This window comes from Carcharodon carcharias, chromosome 11, assembly GCF_017639515.1.
Source record: "Carcharodon carcharias isolate sCarCar2 chromosome 11, sCarCar2.pri, whole genome shotgun sequence".
NCBI classification, from domain to species: domain Eukaryota; kingdom Metazoa; phylum Chordata; class Chondrichthyes; order Lamniformes; family Lamnidae; genus Carcharodon; species Carcharodon carcharias.
Genome location: NC_054477.1, coordinates 97,173,523 through 97,197,206, shown reverse-complemented (window position 1 = coordinate 97,197,206; position 23,684 = coordinate 97,173,523). Strand labels below are relative to the sequence as shown.

Here is a 23,684-nt window from a genome sequence, read left to right as displayed (position 1 = left end):
GTGGACAGTCTATCACCAGAGATTGAGACAGAGAGGTCAAGGAATGGAAGGGAAGTGTCAGAAATGGACCATGTGAAAATGATGGAGGGGTGGAGATTGGAAGCAAAATTAATAAATTTTTCCAAGTCCCGACGAGAACATGAAGCAGCACCGAAGTAATCATCAATGTACCGGAGAAACAGTTGTGGAAGGGGGCCAGAGTAGGACTGGAACAAGGAATGTTCCACATACCCCATAAAGAGACAGGTATAGCTGGGGCCCATGCGGGTACCCATAGCCACACTTTTTATTTGGAGGAAGTGAAAGGAGTTGAAGGAGAAATTGTTCAATTTGAGAACAAGTTCAGCCAGACGGAGGAGAGTAGTGGTGGATGGGGAAACCACTTCCTCCAAATAAAAGGTGTGGCTATGGGTACCCGCATGGGCCCCAGCTATGCCTGTCTCTTTATGGGGTATGTGGAACATTCCTTGTTCCAGTCCTACTCCGGCCCCCTTCCACAACTCTCTCCGGTACATTGATGATTACTTCGGTGCCGCTTCATGCTCTCATCGGGACTTGGAAAAATTTATTAATTTTGCTTCCAATCTCCACCCCTCCATCATTTTCACATGGTCCATCTCTGACACGTCCCTTCCCTTCCTTGACCTCTCTGTCTCAATTTCTGGTGATAGACTGTCCACCAATATACATTACAAGCCTACTGACTCCCACAGCTACCTCGACTACAGCTCCTCACACCCCGCTTCCTGTAAGGACTCCATCCCATTCTCTCAGTTCCTTCACCTCCGTCACATCTGTTCTGATGATGCTACCTTCAAAAACAGTTCCTCTGACATGTCCTCCTTCTTCCTTAACCGAGGTTTTCCACCCACGGTCGTTGACAGGGCACTCAACCGTGTCCAGCCCATCTCCCACGCATCCGCCCTCACGCCTTCTCCTCCCTCCCAGAAACATGATAGGGTCCCCCTGTCCTCACTTATCACCCCACCAGCCTCCGCCATTTCTGCCAACTCCAGCATGATGCCACCACCAAACACATCTTCCCTTCACCCCGCCGGCGGCATTCCGTAGGGATCGTTCCCTCCGGAACACCCTGGTCCACTCCTCCAACTCCCCCTACTCCTCAACCCCCACCTCCCCATGCCCACGCAAAAGATGCAACACCTGCCCCTTCACTTCCTCTCTCCTCACCGTCCAAGGGCCCAAACACTCCTTTCAAGTGAAGCAGCATTTCACTTGCATTTCCTCCAACTTAGTCTGCTGCATTCGTTGCTCCCAATGCGGTCTCCTCTACATTGGAGAGACCAAACGTAAACTGGGGGACCGCTTTGTAGACCACCTGCGGTCAGTCCGCAAGAATGACTCAAACCTCCCTGTCGCTTGCCATTTTAACACTCCACCCCGCTCTCTTGCCCACATGTCTGTCCTTGGCTTGCTGCATTGTTCCAGTGAAGCCCAACGCAAACTGCAGGAACAGCACCTCATCTTCCGACTAGGTACTTTACAGCCTTCTGGACTGAATATTGAATTCAACAACTTTAGATCTTGAACTCCCTCCTCCATCCCCACCCCCTTTCTGTTTCTTCCCCTTCCTTTTGTTTTTTCCAATAATTTATATAGATTTTTCTTTCCCCACCTATTTCCATTATTTTTAAATCTTTTATGCCCTGCTAGCCTTTCCACCCCACCCCCACTAGAGCTGTACCTTGAGTGGCCTACCATCCATTCTTAATTAGCACATTCGTTTAGATAATATCACCACCTTCAACGCCTCTGTGTTCTTTTGTTCCTTTGTCTGTGACATCTTTTGATTATCTGCTCCTATCACTGCTTGCTTGTCCCTACAACCACACCAACCCCCCACTTCTTTCCCCCCACCCAACCTACCCGCCGCCCGCACCCCCCCCTCCCCCCCACCTTAAACCAGCTTATATTTCACCCCTCTCCTTAGATTCACTCAGTTCTGTTGAAGGTTCATGAGGACTCGAAACGTCAACTCTTTTCTTCTCCGCCGATGCTGCCAGACCTGCTGAGTTTTTCCAAGCATGTTCTAAGGTTCTCTGATGCGACACTGGAGGCCTTAGGGCAGTAGATGATTGGAGGAGAGAAGTCCTCTATCCAGAGAGGGACAGGAGGCCCTCCAGACAGACAGCGACAAAGCAATGGGAGCCATTGCTGCTAATGCAAGAAGTCTAGCGCCAAAGACCTGGATTCAGTGCAGGGGGCCATCTCACATCCTCATACAAGTGGTAGGGTCAGTGATGCTGTGTGTGTGTATGTCTGTAATTAAACTAGAGATGATTAGATTGCAAGATTTCAATTATCAAAGAAGTGAGGTGTAATACAAGCATTTGAAATGGAGATGAGTAAGCTGGGGTGGGGCCTCAGCAGATACTGTATGAATGGAATTAGCATTTTTAGATAAGTGGAGAAGTGTTTGATTTTCAAAAGGACATTGAAGATTTTTACAACCAACAAGATAAGTAAGGCAAAAGTGATTAATGTTGATTTTTCCTAAAAGTGTTTGCCTAATGAGAACATTAAAGTTTTTTTATATTCTGGGAAAAGTAACTTCTAAAGACAAGTGGAAATGATGGGATTTACAAATCAAAAGGGATAAAATATATTTAAAGAAGGATAGAAGGCTGAGGTGAGGTGTGGCCATGTAAGATCTTGAAAGGTGACTACGTGAAACAGATTTGGAGAAAATGCCTCTAGCCACCTTGCAGAAGTTTGCTGTTCCAGTAACCAAAGTTGTGTTAAAAGCCTTTGGAAGTCCATTGTCCAGTGGGTGCTTGTGGGAACATTGCTAGATGACTTTATACATTTGGAATCTATTTGGACTGTTGCCTTAAAGGGGTTGTGTAGTTAGGTGTCTGGTTAACTAGACATTTTGGGAACTGTTATAACTGTGTAACTATAATCTTGTGTGTATTTAAGTTTGTTCTTCTGTTAATAAATGGTTTAATTTAATCTTTAAAATCTCAAAGGTGGTAATGGACCCTTTACTTTCGACTTCAGTGCACAAGCCTTCTCATAATAATTACAAATTGCAAAATTTCCATTGTGATAGCGTGGCCAACATTCCCTCATGGATTTGGTCAGCCTGGCAAATACCACCTGCCATATCATAACAACTTTGACAGGAACATCACCTGAAAACATTCACCGAAAATACTCACTGACTGAGTTCCTTCTCTTCTGCAGAACAAAGCAACACCAGCTACTCAGTGGATGACATGCTCTGCCATGGAGAAGACAGAGCGGCCACTACTGAAGTGGTGGCCAGAAGTGTGGATGAAACCATAGAAAATGATGGCATATTTCTACCTAATCCGGATTTTCACATCCCAATTTCCCGTCAACCCACAATGTCTTCTGATACATAAGCTGCAGATTGTGTAAGCATGAACTCTAGTTTTCCCCAGCTTCCATCACTGCAATCATGCCCCTCCATTTTTCTCCTTTCAGATACCAAAGAATTGTCACCTAGTCAAAACACCGGTGCAGGAATGTGAAGTCCAGGAGGTGCAAGACACATGAAAAAATAAACACTATCACCCAATCTTACACTTGCAGCCACCAGCTCAGGTACTGATATTGCACATACTTTAACAGGTAGTATACAGGCGGAATCTGAATGTGGTGAGTCACCGGCACGATGCCTGCAGCCAGGCCAGGGGAAAGGGTGGTGCAGATGCTGGCTCACGGGAGAACAAGGTCGCACACTAAAATTACTGCAGATAACTCAGATGAGGAAAGATGACAACTTCTATGGAGCAGGTGCAGAAAAAAGCTGATGGATCTGTGCACTGAAATAATTGGCGTATTGGCAGCTCTGTCAGAAAGCCTGTCAGAGAACATGGAGGAAACTGGCACCAATTTGGTATAGGGTTTTGTGCAGAGCTTGCCCATTTTTCCCATCATGGAATTGGTGACCAATTCTATGACAAACTTGTGAACTCAACCATGATACAACATCTGATGGCCGATGTCTTTGTTTCCACTGTAGCACAAGCAGATAAGTTCAGCAATCTTTCCTTCTGTCTAGGATTGCTGAGGTGCTGCACCAGGGGAGGGGCAGTGGTTCCATGGAGCATGAATCTACTGTCCTCTCCCACGATGACAACATTCATTCTCCCACCATTGCCCCTCTGCTTGTGGCAATGCTGTTGGTCAGGCAGCCAACTTAGGCTGCTGTCACCCAGGTCTAGATGCTGCAGTCCAAAGCTGGACTTTCTAGGCCAGAATCGCTCGAGGGCATCCTGAAAGGTGATCTACAGTTTCCCCTAATGAAACTTAGCAGCCTTCCATCAGCCATATTGTTTTCCTGCTGTCGTAGCACTAAATAGGAACGTAAGGCCAAGCAAGGGCATCTGCAAGACAGGCACTAAGGGAAAATCCAAGGGTAGTTAGTTGACTTTTATATGGGATATTGGACAGCTTGTTTGATGAAGTTAGTTTGGATTGGTGGCTGTGGTTGCTTTAAACTTCATAATTGTGGCCAAGAGGATGCAATAGTGGTCAGTGACAGACATAAGATAAGGATGTTGTAGAATGGGATTTGGTGTTGTGTTCAGTGGAACACAGCCCATCAAGAAAGAGGAAGTCTCCTCCCTTTCTACTGCTTCTCCTCTTTCTGAGATTCTTGTTGTATCCCTCATCGTAAAGTTGTGCAGGACACAGTAGATCATGACAAATTGGAAGGTGCTCTGGCTAGTAAAGCAGGGTTTCTCCAGAATCATTGTTTGAGCACCCCAACGGTCAGCTCTATGTTTCAAGTGGTAGCATGGCTTTCATTATATACATGCTGGCCACGTGTAGTTGGACTGTGCACCAGAGGCATGAGCCAAGTAGTAAAAAGATAGTTCTCGTTGTCCAGCGGTCACCCCCGCCACCCCCCCCTGTTTGTTGTGAAGACTCAAATACCAAGGGAACAGCATACTAACACAGAATAAATGCTTCAATGACTGCTACTAGGATAGCAGGCATTCACCTGCATGATGTGCTGAGCATGGCCATATTCAGGGAGTGGAATTCTTTGTGGTTAATGTACATTTACTCATTCAGATGCAGCTCTCGCAAAACCATGTATGTAACATCAATGGCATTCTGCATCATGGAGAAAGCCCACTATCCTGGCAAAGCAATGTCTGCTTCTCTCTGGTCAGAGAGCACAATGCACTTCTCTCTTGCTCTCAGCATAAAGAGAGTCAATCCCCTCCCTTGAGCAGCAATGGATGGCAAACTGGGAGATGTTACAGATGTTGCCTGTTCCAATCTATAAGGATCCTGATGTGGAGAAGGTCATGGCCATGGTCACCTTCATCGCCATTAGCAATACTGCCCTTGCCCGGATCTCAGGTTGCAGATAAGAAAAATGTTCCCAGAAGAACCTAGGTAGATATGGCCTCCTGATGAGAGCTCTCCTCCCTCTCCTCTCTCTCTCTCTCTCTCTGAGCAGCCTGTTCTCTTCCATGCTGCTTCTACACAATCTCCCTCTGATACTGAAGTCCAATAATGATGGTTACTACAGTACCCATGACTGGGAGCGAGTAGCATCACCAGAACTCTTGAAGTCAGAACCAAATCTTTCTCGATGTGTAGCACCAAACTTCATTGGCTTTAAGCAACTCTGGAAAACACCAAGCACTTCTGCTAACTTAGACAGAGGCACTAGAAATTAATTTGCAACTAACATGAGAGTGGTTGACGATCACTTTAAATAGGGCTGGTATGGGATCCTTTCTGTTGCTTAATATATGTTCAGCTGTGCATGTTTAAGAGTGGAATTTCTAGAGTGGCGAAGTTGAAAATGGCAGCGCTGGCCAATATTGCATACTTCCAGCATAAGGCCATGCTACTGACCTTCCCAAAATGTGCCCAAGTATGCCCACATCCCATGAATGAATAAAAAAAATGGTGCAGATGCCATTTTGAAACTAAAACAGCAACCCTAGTACTGCAACCACAGGCACAAGGGAACCAAATTTTGTGGCCACGGGCTTTCCAAAGGTAATGAATAAAATACCATATAGCAGATTTATTTGGAAAATAAAACTCAATAGGATTAAAGGTACGGTGGTAAGTTGGTAAGTAATTCGCTGACGGATAGGAGATAGCAAGTAGTGTTGTATGGATGTTTTCAACTGGAAAGAAGTATGCAGAGGGATCCCCCAGGTATCAGTATTACAACCGTTGTTTTTATGTATAAATGATCTGAACTTAGGTATAGGGAGCACAATTCTTTTTTAAAATTTATTCTTTCATAGGATGTGGGCATCGCTGGCTAGGCCAGCATTTATCGCCCATCCCTAACTGTCCTTGAGAAAGTGATGCTGAATGAACCTCTTGAACCGCTGCAGTCCATGTGGCGTAGGTACACCCACAGTGCAGTTAGGAAGGGAATTCCAGAATTTTGATCCAGTGACAGAGAAGGAACATTTCCAAGTCATGGTGGTGCGTGCCTTGTAGGGGAACTTGCAGGTAGTGGTTTTCCCAAGCATCTGCTGCTCTTGCCCTTCAAGCTGGTAGAGGTCAAGGGTTTGGAAGGTGCTGTCGAAGGAGCCTTGGTGAGTTGCGGCAATGCATCTTGTAGATGATACACACTGCTGCCACTGTGTGTTGGTGGTGGAGGGAGTGAATGTTTCTTTAAGGACGTGGATGGGGTGCCAATCAAGCGGGCTGCTTTGTCCTGCATGATGTCGAGCTTCCCGAGTATTGTTGGAGCTGTACTTATCCAGGCAAGTAGAAAACATTCCATCACAGTCCTGACTTGTGCTTTGCAGACGGTGGACCAGCTATGGGGATCCAGGAGGTGAGTTACTCACTGCAGAATTCCCAGCCTCTGACCTGCTCTTGTAACCACAGTATTTATATGGCTGGTCCAGTTTAGTTTCTAGTCAATGGTAACGTCCAAGATGTTGATGGTGGGGAATACAGCAATGTGATCCTATTGAATGTCAAGGGGAGATAATTACATTCTCTCTTGTTGAAAATGGTCATTGCCCGGCACTTGTGTGGCACAAATGTTATTTGCCACTTATCAGATCAAGCCTTACTATTGTCCAGGTCTTGCTGCCTATGGACTTGATCTGCTCTATTACCTGAGGAGTCAAAAATGGTGCTGAACATTATGCAATCATTGGAGAACATCCCCACTTCTCACCGTATAATGGAGGAAAGGTCATTGCTAGAACAGCTGAAGAAAGTTCGGCCCAGGACATTGCACTGAGGAACTCCTGCAGCGATGTCCTGGGACGGAGACGATTGACCTCTGACAACTATGACAATCTTCCTTTGTGCTAGGTATGACCCCAACCAGTGAAGGGTGTTCCCCTGGATTCCCATTGACTCCAGTTTTGCAAGGGCTCCTTGATGCCACACTCGGTCAAATGCTGCCCAGATGCCAAGGGCAGTCAATCTTACCCCACCTCTGGAGTTCAGATTTTTTGTCCATCTTTGAACTAAAGCTGTAATAAGGTAAGGAGCTGAGTGATCCTGGCAGAACCCAATTTGAGTGTCAGTGGGCAGGCTATTGTTGAGTAAGTGTCATTTGATAGCACTGCTGACAAACCCTTCCATCACTTTGCTGATGATGAAGAGTATGGGTGAAAGGGAAGCACTTGGTATAAGCGGGGCATAAAGTGATATCAATGGGCATGGGAAGGGTTTGGAATGTGGAGGGTGGGGGCTGGTAGGCCTTTGTGATTTTTTTCAACTGGAACAACGTCCCAAAGCACTGACATGGGCCTTTAATACAGTCCTGTGCAGGCTGCCTCCAAATTTCCTCCTGGGTTGGGCAACCCGACTCCAGCCTCCACCCACTCCCTCCCCTTCAGCAATGAAGATCCCGCTGTTGCAGGCATTTTCTCCTGAGGTGGGTGGGGGGAGGGGAAGGGGTGAAAATCCAGATCTATGTCTCTGGCAAATGGATTAGCAACCAGAGGCCATAGATTTAAAATAACTGACAAAAGAATCAGAAGGTAAATAAGGAAAATTTCTTTTCACGCTGAGGGTTGCTAAGATCTAGAACACAGCACCTGAAAGGGTGGTGGAAGCAGATTCCATAGGAGCTTTGATAGGGCAATTGGACATGCGCTTTAAGAAGACTAATTTGTAGAATTATGGGGGTGGGGGGTGGACACTGGCATGTGGGACTAAATTGGAGACATCTTTCAGAGAGCCTGCACAGGCATGGTAGGGCCAAATGGCCTCCTTTTGTACTGTAAGATTCTATAATTTGATGAATCCGGTCCATCTATATTTTAGTCCAAATTACCTCAATTGAACAGGTTTAAAAAGAGCTAATCATGTGTCAACCACTTCATTTACAAATTACAGCTTTGCATATACCCATTAAATTTTTTTTGCAAGGACTGATTAGAACTAAGTAGACAAAAATAGGAAATACATTTTTGTGACCACACAGACTTAACTTTTGCTAAAACTGAATCCCTCTATTTGTTTTGCAGTGTTTATATTGGCAGAGTAGAGGCTAAGGTTATGAGTCCTATAAATTGACCAGGCTTGCAAACACAATAATAAAATGGTACCCAATACATTACTTGAATCGGTTTTCATTTGGGGCAAGGAGGTATTTCACAAGCTGTCCTCAATATGATAAGCAATATATCTAACAGTCATCATAGCACCTAATGTGTTAAATAACTCCAAAGCTCAATAGCATTGTTAGAATTATGCATGGACTCTATTATATTCTCTTTTTATCACTTTTTAAATTTTACATTCTTAATGAGTTTTGGCACTTATTATTGCAAGGAATTTCAATGCTGAGGTACTTGAACACTTTTCAATCTTAGACACTCATTTGCAGAATAAAGTCTTAATTGGTCAGATATACAAGTTACAGCCTTTAAAAAGATCACTTTAATCTTCTAATTTCTTTGAACTCCAATCCCAGAAAATATGCATAATCTGCCAGTGTAAATATTTCTCCTCATATAGTAATAAGCTTTTTGGTCTTTGAGTAAAATCAACATTTGTGTTGAATTATGAGAAATTCAGTATTGTGGACACTTACATCCACCTCCCCATCCCACCAACACACCATTTAGGTGGTACTGGGGTGAGACTGCCCAATAGTATCTAATTTATAAATCATTAACCAGCAGAATGAAAAGACAGTTATCGCATAAATCTAAACTGCAATTGATTCAATAACTTAGAAGTGAACAGGCAATGTGCTACCAAAACACCAATAATTATAAGACTTATAGATATTTTAAAAACATAAAGAAATACAATTGAAAGACCTTTAAAAGGCAGCAGGAAGTCTAGTACTATTTTTTAAAAAGGCAATTGGTAAGAAAATGAGTAACAAGAACAGCTTTTGTGTACTTACGTTTTTCCTGTACATAGAGATATCCCTCCATTGTCCATTGGCCAGGTGGTTTGTAATCCTGAGGGGCTGACTTCATTCTTTGCATCAGTCTTTCCACTTCCTGTCTGGTACTTTCAAAATTGTTTCTGGTCTTAAGATAAAAAATCATAATAGGTTTTATAGCTTAGCAAGCAAAATGTGATGGAACTTTTTAAATATAGCAAAGCTAACTGTGCTCTCCACTATCTTCTCGAATGTGCACATGCGCAGTTAAGTACAAGAATCCGAAAAATTCTCTTGAAGATTGCTGCTCCTCCTTAAGCTAGGCAAAAAACTGTATCTCACCACCTGGATTTCCATTTAAATGTTTTGATAGCGTGAAATTCTGAAATTGTAAGTACGGACTAAACTCACAAGGGGAATTAAGTCAAGTCAAGAATTAAGTTCCAGTCTATGTATCCTTTTTCACATCATAATTACTCCCAAACTATCTCTTTGGCATTGCAAATTAACTTCGACAAGTATGGAATCTCAATCCTTTAGTGGCTTTTGGCCCATCAAGTCCAGGCCTGCTGTCTGGAGAACAAACCAGTCGGTCCCATTCCCCTGCTCTATCCCTGTAGCACTGTTAATCTATTTCTGTCAAGTGCCCTTCCAATTTTCTTTTGAAATTATTTGTTGGTTCTGCTTACCCCACTGAGTTCCAGGTCATTACCACTTGCTGCGAAAAAACATTCTTCCTTACATCCCGCCTGCATATCATGCCAAAAATCTTAGATCTATGTCCCCTAATGCTTGTACCATCAGCTAAGGGATCAATTTTATCTTGTCTACCTTATCTAAACCTGTCATAATCTTGTACATCTCTATCAAATCTCCCTTCAATCTTCTTTGCTCCAAAGTGCACAACTTCAGCCTCTCCAACCTAACCTCTAGCTAAAATCCTTCATACCTGGAATTATTCTGTTGACTCCTCTCACCCTCTCAAGGACCATTGCATCTTTTCTAAAGTGTGGTGACCATAACTGGATGCAATATTCTTGTGGCCGAACATAGTTTTCTAAAGGTTCACCATGACTTGCCTGTTTGTATTCTATGTATGAAACCCAAGATCCCATTTGCTTTGCCAACTACTCTCTCGATATGTCCTGCCACATTTAAAGAACTACACACATGCACTTCCAGGTCCCCCTCTCCTTGCACACTCTTTAGAACTTTGCCATTCAGTCTATAATTGCCTTTCCCTATCGCTTCTCCCAAAATGCATCACTTTGCACCTCCTTTTCAATTCCATCTGTCCCTGCCCATTCTACTAACCTATCAATGTCCTGCTGCAGTTGATTAGTGTCATCCTCAGTTTTTTCTTCCAAGATTGGTATCATAAGCAAATTTTGAAATTTTACCCTGTATTCCAAGATTCAAGTATCAGGGATTTTATGGCAGTAACTATTTTTCCAGATGGTGTAGTACAGGACCAAAAAATCATTATCACAGTAATGACCCTAATATACATATGTCTTTGATTTAATTACTATTAGCTGTAGCTCATTTGCTGATCTGCAAGGAAAATTCACTTATAATGTAGTTTTTTTAAAAAGTGGATCAAAAAGAATGTGTCTGTACATTTCAGGACATGTACAGATATGGATGATCAAAACAGTGAGAAAACATGGCCATGTTCTGCTGGGACCACAAAAGCATCAACTGTGCAGAATGAGGTCTCGAGATATAAAGAAACAATTCAAATTTTTACATAAAAATTTTGAGCACACCATAGGCTTTATAGTTCTAAGATATTCAAAGCACTGATACTGACTCCAGGGCTATTTGTAAATGTACTCAGGTGTTTTTCTTTGAAATAATAGTTTATTAATCTAAACATATTATATTTATATAAATCACTTATGCCCAATATAAAATTCAGAAAACTGCACAACTTTTTTTTAAAACACCTATTGTGAATTATTGAATACCATGCTTATATACCTTGTATCCATTTTATAAAATGCTCCTCCAGGAAGCAACAAAGAAAAAAAGAGCCTTTCAATTATAAATTGCCCATGTTAGGATGATGTAGTTTGAAACTGGATCTTCTAGGCCCAAACCTGCTGGAGGTCATCCTCCAAGGTAATCTGCAGCATCCTCCACAAAAAGTCCATCAGCACTTGGGTAGCACTTTGTAGGAGCATGAAAACCAGCAAAAGTACACAGAAGACTGCTTCATTTAAAATATTTATTAAGGTTAAGGAAATCAGGCTAAAATTGTTCCGCAAACTAGGCATGTCTTATTTTGAATAAATGATTGCAGAGCAAATCATGATTTTGGCTCAAACTTCTGTTTCTTCATCACAACCTTACTTAGCTATTTCTATTTCATTAATAGCACCAAGCTCAGTACTCGAGTAAACTTTCCGCTCTCGTTCCTTCTAAGTTCCAAATACATCAACATAAGCATTCTTCTTCCTCTTAACATCTTTACTATGTGAAAATTGAGGCACTGCATATTTCCTTAATCTTTTCATTGTTCCCCAGGAGCTTAAATATTGCAAAAGTCCTTTCTTTCCAAGTTATTCTTTCCTATTGAAATCTTCAGGCTTTAAAAACAAGCTTGGTATCACTAATTCCTATTTCCTAACTTTGTCTCCTTTTAAATCATGGTATTATCCTGCACCACTGATCTAAACCTTTCACCTTGTTTTTGTAATAGAAAAGATCTTACATTTTGCAGGTTGTACTGTAGCTGCTGTTTGTAAGGTGCAAATTCCTGTGCAAGCTCATAACCTTCATGGTAGAATGTGAATAATCCTTGAAGAAATGCTAACAGCTGTGGAAAAATAGGCAGATTTTCACAGAACAATTAATAAAAAGATAGTGCAATCTGTCAACAAATTGTAAAGCACAATATCTACCCCATTGTACTCCCGCACTTCTAGGGGAATTTATATTTGAAATGGTGTTTACTTATCCATTGGATCAAAGAGAATTACAGAGAACTTAAAGAAAAATACTATTATGAGGATTAATAGATAATTGTTTTCACATTTTCATAAGACATTAAACAGTGTATACAATTTGTCAGTGGGAATCCATTATTTCGAATACTATCCCAAAAACTGCTTAAACAAAACTTCCATATGTTATAGATAAGATTAAATAATACCAAATTTTAAGATGTGAGGTGTTCCACAAAAATCAAATACAATGAAGCCGATGGAATTTATAATGCAGCATATTATATAATCGATGCTATTCAAATCAAGCCATTCAATAATGAACAAAAATATTAACTTCAGATGATTGTGTCACTTGCAAAGTTCATTGGGTCCACTTTGAAAGAACAAGCTTTCATCTAGCACCTTTCATGATCTTTGGATATCCAAAGACCTTAGCAGCCAATAAAGTATTTTTAAAGTGTGGTCACTGATATACAGTAGAAAAAACCAACTTGCACACAGCAAGGTCCCACAAACAACAATGAATAAGCGACCAGTTTTGGTGGTGTTGATTTAGGAATAGGTGTTGGCAAGGACTCCGAACTCCCTAAATCTTCTCTATTCTAAACATTCACACCCTCTTTGTAAAGTTGTTAACTCTCTACAAGTTCCCTCTTGTAAGCTTGAGCCAATATCTTCTGGTTATAAGAATGACGGCAGTGTCAAATATATTTTCTATTCCCTTAAAGAGCTTAACATCTCTCTGGATCTTCATTTCACTGAAGTAAACAATCCTTGTCTCTTTGATCCTTTGTCATAGTTCAGTTATCTTAAACTATCTATCAGTTTGGTTGCCCTTTTTTTTCTGCACTGCTGCTAATGTTCAAACTTTATTATTATAGTGTAATGACCAGAATCTCACACAGATGTGATCATAGGTATATCTTGCACAGATCCATTCCTACTCCTGTGATTTGTACTCTGATACCCTACATCTCAAGATTCATTTAGCTTTCCTCAGGACTGCCGCAAACTGTGCTATTAAGGTTCAGTGAGCTAACCACCATATCCTTGTGTGTTGCGCCCTTTGGTCTAGAGACATTTATTTTATAATCCCCAGTTTATTTCCTTGACAAAATCTCATTACTTTCCATTTGACTACCTTAAATTTCATTTGGCACTCTTCAGCCCATTTCTCAATTTAAGCAAATCTCATAGTAATTGGTCTGCCTATTCGTAATCGTTTGAAATCTACTCCCACTAATTCTTGATGCCATTTGCAAGTTTAGACAGTTCTGTTTCTGTCCTCAACTATAAATCATTTATAGATATTGTAAATCACAAAAAATATCAGCAGTGATTCTTGTGACTCGCACCTGAGACTCCTCCAATTTAGATCCAGCGCCATTCACAGGATACTTTTGCATTCAGTGGGCGGAATAGTCCAAGACTAAATGCTGTAGCGGGTGGGAGGAAAATTGTTTTACCCGCTGGCTGCATTGGTGGCTTCTCACACTGTATCGTCCCAATCCTGCTGCATTAATTATGCATTCCCAGGAAACATGCCGTTTCGATCGCTGCCTCCTCATGCCAGGTACCATATTTAAAGTGCACACCTCTCAGGGCTTCCAGCCCAGGACTGCTGCACAGAAGACATGGCCCCAAAAGGCAAGAAAACTGCAGCCCCCAGGTTTAATGACGCGTCCCTTGAGCGCCTTCTGGACGCTGTGGAGCTTGCCGTGATGTCCTTGACCCCCGGTCTGACTGCAGGATGGGCGGCAACATCACCAATCCAGCTTGGAAAGTGGTGGTCAATGCCAATGCCCTACAAAAGAGAACTGCCACCCAGTCTGAAAAAGGATGAATGATCTCCATTCTGACAGGGTACATCACTCTTCTCATCAGTCTCAACTCACAAACCCATCACACATCCACAGGAACCTCACTCACTGCCAGTTCATGGGGCATCACCATTCACAGTCTCATACACACTTTCATTGTCCTCATCCCATCCATGGGAGAACTCACAACCCCCACATGCTAGGCATACTTATCATCTGGCCTGGCCTGGGAGGTGTCCTGCTTACACTCTCTACATCTCTATTCATGCAGACAACAAGAGGGAGAGATCACAGACTGGTGGAGGAATTCCTGAAATCAAGGTCCTCATGTACTTTGAAAACAGTCATCCAGCTGGGCAGCAAAGATCTGCACTGTTCCTGTGCTGATGATTAGGTCGGCGATGCTCTACCAAGTAAGGATCCAGCAGTGCAACATCCATCAGACAACCATGCTGAGAGTTATGTATCCTGTTTCACGGGCCACTGCCATGCACTAATTCTCTCTCTTTGCTTTTGCAGGAACACCTGGGAAACAGGGCCTCCAATCAAACCTGATGAAACCGCTGGTGTTGCAGGGTTCCGTGATTTTTTCTGTGTGCTCTCAGTACCTTTAAAGTGGGGCTGGCTCCCATCTCATCAGCATCTGTGACCAGTGACACAGGGTTCCTGAAGGGGTCAGGTGCTGAAGGCGGACAAAGGATCACGTGCTTTTAAAGTTTCATGGCTGTGTCTCCATGATATGACCCTGATCACAGAGCACAAGTGAGCTACCCTCGGCCAGGCAGGAGTCAGACATTCTCAGAGGCTATGTTAAGATCTGTAGAGTGTCCTCACCGCATGTCGTTATCATCCTCCTGGAATCGAGCAACTATTAGGGCCTCCACTGCATCTCCATAACAGGAGCCTTATCACAGAGGGTATGTGCGCTGCCATTAGCTAGACTGGAGTCAAATGTTCACAGATGCAATGTTGTCATCATCCTCCACAAATATAGTAGCTATGAGGGCCTCCCGAGCGTGTCTGTCTCGTCTGGCTATTGTGAGGCCCTCATCGTCATCATTGTCACTTTTTGAGGGCCTTCTCAACCCTCATCCCTGCCGACGTCCTTATCGAGGAGACCTGCAGCTCCTCCATTTCCTTCTCAGCTAGCTCCTCTCCCTGTTGCAATATCAGGTTGTAAAGGGCGCAGCAGGCGACAACGATGCATAACACCCTCTGTGGGCTATATTGCAGGGCTCCAAAAGACCAGTCCAGGTACTGGAACCTAATTTTCAGCATCCTGATGGTTTGTTCCACCAAGTTGCAATTCGCAGCATGGGCCTTGTTATACCTTATCTCTGCTGCAGTCTGAGGCCATTGCACGGATGTCATCAGCCACGTCCTCTGCGGATAGCCCTTGTCCTGAGAAGCCATCCCTGCAGCATCTGTGGATCCTTGAAGGCGTCAGGGATCTAGGACCAACTGAGAATGTGGGAGGCGCGGACACACCAAGGAAATTGGGCGCAGACCTGCAGGATGCATTTGTGGTAGCCGCACATTCAGCGAATGGAAGCCCTTGTATTTGACATAGTCAACCGCTTATTGCGTTGGAGATCTGTGCATCACAAGTGCAGTCGATGGCACCCTGCGGCTATGGGAAACCTGAGATCTGGGCAAATCCAATCGCTCCTGCATCCTGCCTTTCCTGGTCTTGGCTGAAATGCACAAAGTTGTATGCCCTTGCGAAGATGGTGTCCTTGATCTCATGGATGCATTTGTGTATGGGGGCTTGTGATATCCCACAGAGGTCACCTGAAAGGAGCCACTGGCATAGGAATTGAGGGCCATAGTCACTTTTACAGCCACAGACATTGGATGCCTCCATGTCCCTCTGGCGCCAAATCCTGCAGCAGCTGGCAGATGTGACTGACTAGTCCTCTAGACATGGACAGTCTTTGGCGATACTGGTTCTCAGTCATCTGCAGGAATGAAAAGGTGCTGTCTATAGACCCTGGGTCTAGTTTGGCACCAACAAGTGACAGCGTGCTATGGCTCTTCAGCAGCACGTGCAGGAGCCCAGCCACCCCCTTATTTCTGAGGGTGCTGCTCCTTCCTCTGCCCAGCCAGGCACCTCTGGAGAAGAGTCATACGGACTCGAAATGTTAACTCCTTTTTTTTTCTTTACGGACGCTGTCAGACCTGCTGAGTTTTTCCAGCGTTTTCTGTTTTTGTTTCAGATTTCCAGCATCCGTAGTAATTTGCTTTTGCCTCTGTCCCTATCTTCTCCGTCATCACCACTCTATAAGCCATGAGGCATACACCTAGTTCACCCGGCTCCATGATCCAGATGTACTCCTCCTGCAGGATGAAAGCAAGTGACTTGTGCATTAGCTTGGGTGTTCTAAGAACCTCTCTTGGTTAAGTCTGGAGGCCCCTTAATGCTTCCCAGAGAGTGCTGTCACCACTTTTGATGGCCAGAGATTAGTGCGCTGCATGGCTGCCTGAAACCCCACCCTCCTCCGCCCCACTCCACCTGACCGATTGGACTGCATGCTGTGCTCTCAGCTCATTTTCAGGCATTCTCCTAACCCACACTGCAAGGCTGAACTCCCTGGGGGAGAATGGTCCAAACCGAAATGATGACTTTGCAAGGGGCTGTGAGCACCTCCACCAGTGACTGCTCCAAATCCAGCTTTAGCAAGGAGATTGTACAATGTGCCCAGTCATCCAACTGTTCTGCAGTCCACTAAAACACTCATTAATTTGCATTCAGTGCCCGAGGGATGAAAAGCTCCAGAGCAGTTAGTGGTACTTTCATGCCTCTGCATTGCTTGAGTGGGCAGATAAGATAGAGGCCCGGCTCCACGCATGTCAATGTGGCTGCATCTGAACAGTCTCAATGCAGAGTAATGGTCACTTTATACAAGGTTTCCTTAATGCATGGTTGCTTCTCTCCCTCTCCATTCCGCATGTGCTTGTGCACTACCTTCAACTGCTGGGCAGCCCGTGCCCTCCTCCCCCACCAAGTCACCTCAATCGCTGGGGGCCCTTGCCCCCACCTGTCCCCCAAGTCATCTCAACTGCAGGGCAGCCCTTGCCACCCACCACACCCCACCCCTCCCCCCACCCCACCCCAGCCCACAACATGCCTCATTTGAAGTCCAGCAAGCATCCCTTGCAATCGCTGCGCAACGTGCACTCATCTCAAAGTTGCCCTCAAAGTGCAGCCTATCCAGTGCATACCTTATATATGCAGTTGCAAAACACGTCGGCGTGATGGGCGGATGATCCAGTGTGGGGGGCTGATTCTTGCGGCTGGCCTTATAACAATACACAGATGTATTATAATGAGGTTCCCGCCACTGGACATCTGGAAATGCGGCCCGCCATTGACCGGCAGAGCTGATGACTGCAACCTGTTTTCATGATGCCGTGAAACTGATTTTTGGCCTTCTCACTATATTGTCCGGCCAGGGCACCAGACATGCCCAATGCCAGCCGGCACAGAAAACTCCATGCAGTATGTAGTCCATTTCAGTTTTTTGACATTTCTAGTCAACTCGGGCAAAAGGAAAGACATAACTAGCTTGGATTTATGTATGGTAACATCTCATCATAACCTCAGGATCTCGCAAAGCACTTTACTTCCAATATATTCCTTTTGATGTGCAATCACAGCAAGCACCCACAAACTGTAAATGAAAAGATTAATCATTCAATTGAGGTAATCAATTCTTAATGATAATCATTGAGGGTGGAATACTGCACTGTTTTAATTCTACTATGGGTTATTTTGCATTCACATGATTAGACAAAAGTTACCTTAATTAAATGGCTTATCTGAAAGTTCACACAAGTGGTATTTTCCACTAACATGGTGCTGCTGTCAAGCCAAAAAGAAGTTCTGCCTACCACACAAATGTGGAGAATAAATTTCAGTGCCAGTATAGGTCCAAGTACTGAAAACTTAAGTCCCATTAACTGGTGGATGGTATCAAACAGCACACAATAGGCAGAGTACTGACCGGACTCAACCAGCCTGCGCTTGCAAAGCTCATAACAGAATTTTCCAGTCCCGCCAGTAGTAGAAATCATGGCGGGCAGGGGAACTTAATTTGGTGGGAAGCCAAAAATTTGTTTCTCAATATCAGGATGAAATGTTGGAATTTTGTTCTTGGGACTTAGTTTGCTGGGAAACTCGACCTTTAATGTTTGGAAGCCTATTTGCATATATCTCGTGCATGCTCATTAATAGGCCATCTTGCCGGAATTAAGTTCATCCTCCACATCAAGTTCCCCACCAGTGAGAATTTAGAACATTCAGTTTTACGACTGTATATATGTGTCGTTCACCTGGCAAGCTTCACTTTTCCCACAACTTTTGAGGTCAGTAGACATTGCCTTCACCTTCTTGGGGATCACTTGGAACCTCACTCATTTTGGGTGCCAACAGCAAAATTGTGCGAAGGCTGGCCACAGGAAGCAGGACCAGTGGGGAAAGGAGGAAGGGTATCGCAAGGGCAGGACACGGGAGGCAGGGCCAAAGGGGACGAGGGGAAAGGTGGAGCAGAGGATGGGCACAGGAGGCAGGACCAGCAGGGAAGGGTGGAGCGGAGGCTAGCCATGGAAGGCAAGACCAGCGGGCAAGGGTGGAGCCCAGACAGAATGGGGGAGGGGTGGAGAGGGCCAGAAAGAAAGATGGAGCAAGGGCAGGACAAGGAGGTAGGACCAGCAGGGTAGGGTGGGAGGCTGTCCTGGGATGGAAGACAGACTGTCCAGGGCATGTTTAGAAGACTGTGCTGCAAAGGAAGCCAGACTGCCTGTCTGACTGTTTGTAACCAGGAAACGGGCCCGTTCTTTCAGGAGTGATCCAATCCTGACAGCGGCCTCCACCCGGGAGACGGCACCTGGCATTTCAATGCAGATGGCTGCTGGAATTGTTCAAGGGGCAGCCGCATCACAATAGAATGTGGTGTACAGGAGTGCACCACCAGTTCACTGAGAGGAAGAAGTACATTCTGCAGGCAAATCCCTCACCCTAGCACTGAGGCGCAACCAAGTTAGTCCACCTCAAGCCTGCTTTCCCCCAGAAAGAACAATGTATTCTGTTTTTTGATTAATTTCCCTTCTTCCTTTGTGTTATCGCAAGCAGCAGTGAATCAGGCAATGGTTTCTATTATAGTATGTAGCTCTCACAATGCAGGTTTTTTGCTAAAGTGGCTTGAAAAATAATGATCAGTGGCCTACAGCAACAAAGAGGGGATGACTTGCCTGAAGGAGATGTGGAGGAGCAAGATGTCTCCTCCGACAAGGAGGACTTTGAAGGGGATGGAGCTGCTGAGGGTCAGGATGTCGCCAATCCACAAGCAGCAGCCAAAGCAGGGGTACGATGTGGCAGACACACCACCAATCTGATAACTACCAGATTCCAGGCAGAGTAAGCTGCTGCTACATTTGTTGAACTTTTTTGTTTTCCATCATTTGCTGGCTGGAAGGCCCCAGCACTTTTTTTTTTTACAGACATTATTTTTCTCCAATATTCCTTGATTTCTAAGAGCTGAATTAATAATCACTGCTTACCGTTTGCTTTGCAGTTAGTTTGATCCTTTGCAGGCGCTAACCTATGCCAAAATGCAGAACCCTGGCACTAAATGGCCATATTTGAACCTACACAGCACTCCCTTCTCCCGCCATCTCTGGCACCTGTAAGTAGAATAGTGATTTCACTCATGCCTTCACAAAGGTTGTATGCATGTCAGCTTGGAATCTATTTCAAGTCAAACACTGCCTGGGACGGATCCATGTCACCCTAACACCTGCTCCCAAAGTGGGGACAACCAGGCAGAGAACTCTTTCAGGCAGTTCCAGCTAGGTGGGTCCACAGGGAGGAGCTGCATGACAGCACCATTTGTCCCCTCAAAATTGACCCTCAAAGAATATTGATGAGGGATGATTGTGTTTCTGCAGCCCCCCCCCCACCTTCCTCCATCACCCCAATCGCCACTCACACATCATAAACCCCTATCCATTGACATCTTAATCATACTGGGAAGTTTCATGGTAACTGTGTAGTACGCTCACTGAAAGGTGTCTCACCTGGACTATGAGTTTCTGATATGCTACCACTCCGGAACCTCGATTCGCAGCAACCACTACAAGTCTCAGTCCTAGATGGCCTTAGCATTAGTTTGAGACCATGATCCTAAGAGTGCTGGGACTTGTAGTAATCTCAGGTTTCCTGTAAGTGTAGGGCACAATTGACTGCACACAAGTGGCTTTGAGATCTCCTTTGCAATAGGCTGTCACACTTATCAATAGAAAAGGATTCCACTCTTTGAATGTGCAGCTTATTTGTGATCACAGAAGGCAAATCTTGCATGTTTGTGCTCATTACACAGGGAGTTCTCACGGCGCATACATTTTGAGCTACTTACAGGTGCCGCAGGTTTTTGAAGGACCTCAAACTCAGGCCTTGCTCCTCAGGGATGGGGAAACCCCCAGAGAAATGTGGCTGCGGATGCCTGTTCTCCAGCCGCAGAGTGCTGCTGAGGGGAGCTACAATGATACACATCCATCCACCAGGTCTCTGATTGAGCAGACAATAGACTTCCTAAATATGAGATTCAGATATTTGGACCACTTGTGGACACCCCAGCCAAGGCAGAATTCTTTCCTGCATGGACCCTGCTTAGGCCTGTTAAGCTGACAATGTTTCATATTGATAGCTTCAAAGTTCTCAACATAGCTCACCACACAGACTCATTCTACTCTCTCCTCATTCACTCAAACCCCTGTCATTCAATGAACTCCAAGGCATTTTGGTTGCAAGTCCTTAATGCGAAGTCTACTGACACCCTTGATAAGGAGGCGGGCAGGCCACACAATTCTCCATGTGAGGTCTGACAAAGACTTCAGTCAAATGCATGCACACATCTTAAATTCTACATTCAAATTCATTTTGGCGTCAAAGCTATAATGTGCCCAATGCCTCCTTATTTGCTTTGATCAGCAAGATGACAAATCACCAAGGAAGGATATTCACAATTGAACATGTTCACCACATCTTCCTCCAGATAGTTACAGCAGCCTCTGGTTTTCTACTACTAAGAAGACTGTGTCAAGCTTCAGTCTCTCACTCCTGAAACTGCAACCACATTGAACGTCACCACTCACATAGCAGATTTAACTCCCCGCGAGTACATGTGCCATCCACCAACATCTCACATCAGGGCAACATCAGGAGATGCAACGACTTCGATGAACACATTTTCAGAGGTCACAACATGGTGGGCTGCAAGAAATGGTTTGTATAAGGAGTGGCCAGGCAGCACACTGCCAACTGATGGCCAGCACTTAATCATGCAAGTGTGGGATTACTGACCAATCACTATGGTGATAATCTATAGGAATTCCTGATGGGACCAAACGTTGCAGAGTCTTAAGTGCCCTAGGATACTGAAGCAACTAGCAGCAAGATGGAATCCATGAGACTTCCAAACATTGAAGCTGAATATATATTTACAGTTGTGCAAATGTTTACAATGAGTGTACACCCGTGCCACCTGTGTGCCTTTAATACTTCTTAATTTTCCGTTGCCTACCACTGCATCTAGGTGCAGCCCCGACATCCACAGCTGAGGTGGAGACAGCCTGCTGACTGTTATGCCCTGTCGAGTGTGATGACTTTGGCTGGCATACTCTGGTGGCCTGAGGCCTAGAGGACTCCAGCCTGCTAAGTGTCTCCTTCTCAGGAACAGGTGCACCCTCCTCAACCTGACCTGCTGGAGGCAATGGGGTCACTGGCAGAGGGGAGGTGGAGTGGCAGCGCACCCTTTGTATCCTCAGACGAAGCCAACAGGATGCCTGGCTGGCATTCCTTCTGCCTGTGTGTGCCTGATGATATCCCCTGACTCCTTGAAGAGGAGGAGCATCTTGAGGAAGGTCGACGTGCCCCATCTCCCTCACACCTCATAGTGGTATTGTCACTGGACTAGTGTTCCAGAGACCCAGGGTAATGCTCTGGGGACCTGGGTTCAAATCCCACCACGGCAAATGGTGAAATTTGAATTCAATAAAAATCTGGAATTAAAAACCTGATGATGACCACGAAACCATTGCCAATTGTCGTAAAAACCCATCTGGTTCACTAACGTCCTTTTGGGAAGGAAATCTGCTGTCCTTACCTGGTTCTGGCCTACATGTGACTCCAGGCCCACCAGCCCCCTGAACAAGGCAATTAGGGATGAGCAATAAATGCCGAGCCAGTGATGCCCACACCCCATGAACAAAAAAAAAATTTAAATATTAAAGCAGATTTTCTAAACATATAAAGTGCAAAATAGTTAATTTGAATATATTCACAGGAAGAATGTTTAGAAATGAAATGTATAGAAAATGATCTTAAGTATTGCTGAAAAAAAGCACAGCATATCCAGCTTCTCCAATTTATCCATGTAATTGAAGTCCCATCCTTGGAACGATTTTCATAAATCTTTTCTGCATGAACTCAGATTGCATTCCCTTGCACATAGTTCACTGATGGGTGATCTGATCGAGGTGTTTAAAATGTTATGAGAATTTGATAGGGTAGATATGAAGAAACTATTTCCTCTGATGGTGAATAAATGATTTTAAAGTTAAAGTTAGGACATTTAAATATGAAATCAGGATGCACTTTTTGCACAGTGTAATAGAAATCTGGAACTCTCTTCTCATAATAGACTGTGGATGCTAGAGCAATTGGAGCTTTCAAGACTCAGTTGACATTGCTGTTAGGTGAGGGTTTCAAGGGTTATGAGACATATGGGGAGGTGCCCATCAGCCGTAATCTAAGTAAATGGTTGAGTAGGCTCAAGGGGCTGAATGCCCTATTTCTGTTTGTCTCCAGCCTTAAGCTTCATTTTCTGCTCAATGAAGGTTGAAAAAAGTTTTGATAGAAGTGTTCAAAACCATAGAGTAGATGGAAACAAACTACTCCCATTGCTGGAAGCATCAAGAACCAGAGGCTATTGATCTATGATGATTAGCAATACGGTCAAAAACCTTTTTACACGGTGAGTAGCTAGGATCTGTAATGCACTACTTGAAATTGTAGCAGAGGCAGATACAACTGAGGCTTTCAAAAGGGGATTGGATAAACAGCTGAAGAGGAAAAATTGGCAGGGCCACAGGGAAAGGGTGGAGAAGTAGGACTAGCTGAATTGCACTTGCAGAGAGGGCATGACAGGCCTAAGGACCTCCTGCTGTGCTATAAAGATTCAGTGGTTATTTACCCAGCATAGTGCCAGACTTGGCATTAAAAATTTGAAAAACAGTTTGGTTTAAGAGTAATTTTAGTATTTTCAGATTCGTACTTTGTTAGTTACAGGTACAAATAAATAAATATAAATAAATTAAATATATAAAAGTTTTTAACAGCATATTATATTGTTAAGCATAGCTTATTTGCTTTATAAAAGCAGCTCCTCACAGTTAACAGTATAGTGCCGAATCCTGGAGTGCTGTTTGCAAAAGATTGTGACAACATGTCACTGTTTAGGGAACTATGGAGCAGGTCAGGATCACTGAAGCGAGACAGAAAACAAAAAA

General features: G+C 44.2%; 1 protein-coding gene across 1 annotated transcript in view; it reads right to left on the bottom strand.

Moving 5' to 3' along the window:
- The window catches only part of arhgap42a (Rho GTPase activating protein 42a), a 533,191-nt gene that overhangs the window by 144,494 nt on the left and 365,013 nt on the right, over positions 1 to 23,684 (bottom strand). Inside the window, exons 7-8 of the mRNA XM_041199402.1 lie at positions 12,063 to 12,167; positions 9,365 to 9,494 (exon numbers count right to left, since the gene is read on the bottom strand). Of these exons, the coding sequence (XP_041055336.1) occupies positions 9,365 to 9,494; positions 12,063 to 12,167 (235 nt within the window). The remainder of the gene's footprint in view (positions 1 to 9,364; positions 9,495 to 12,062; positions 12,168 to 23,684) is intronic.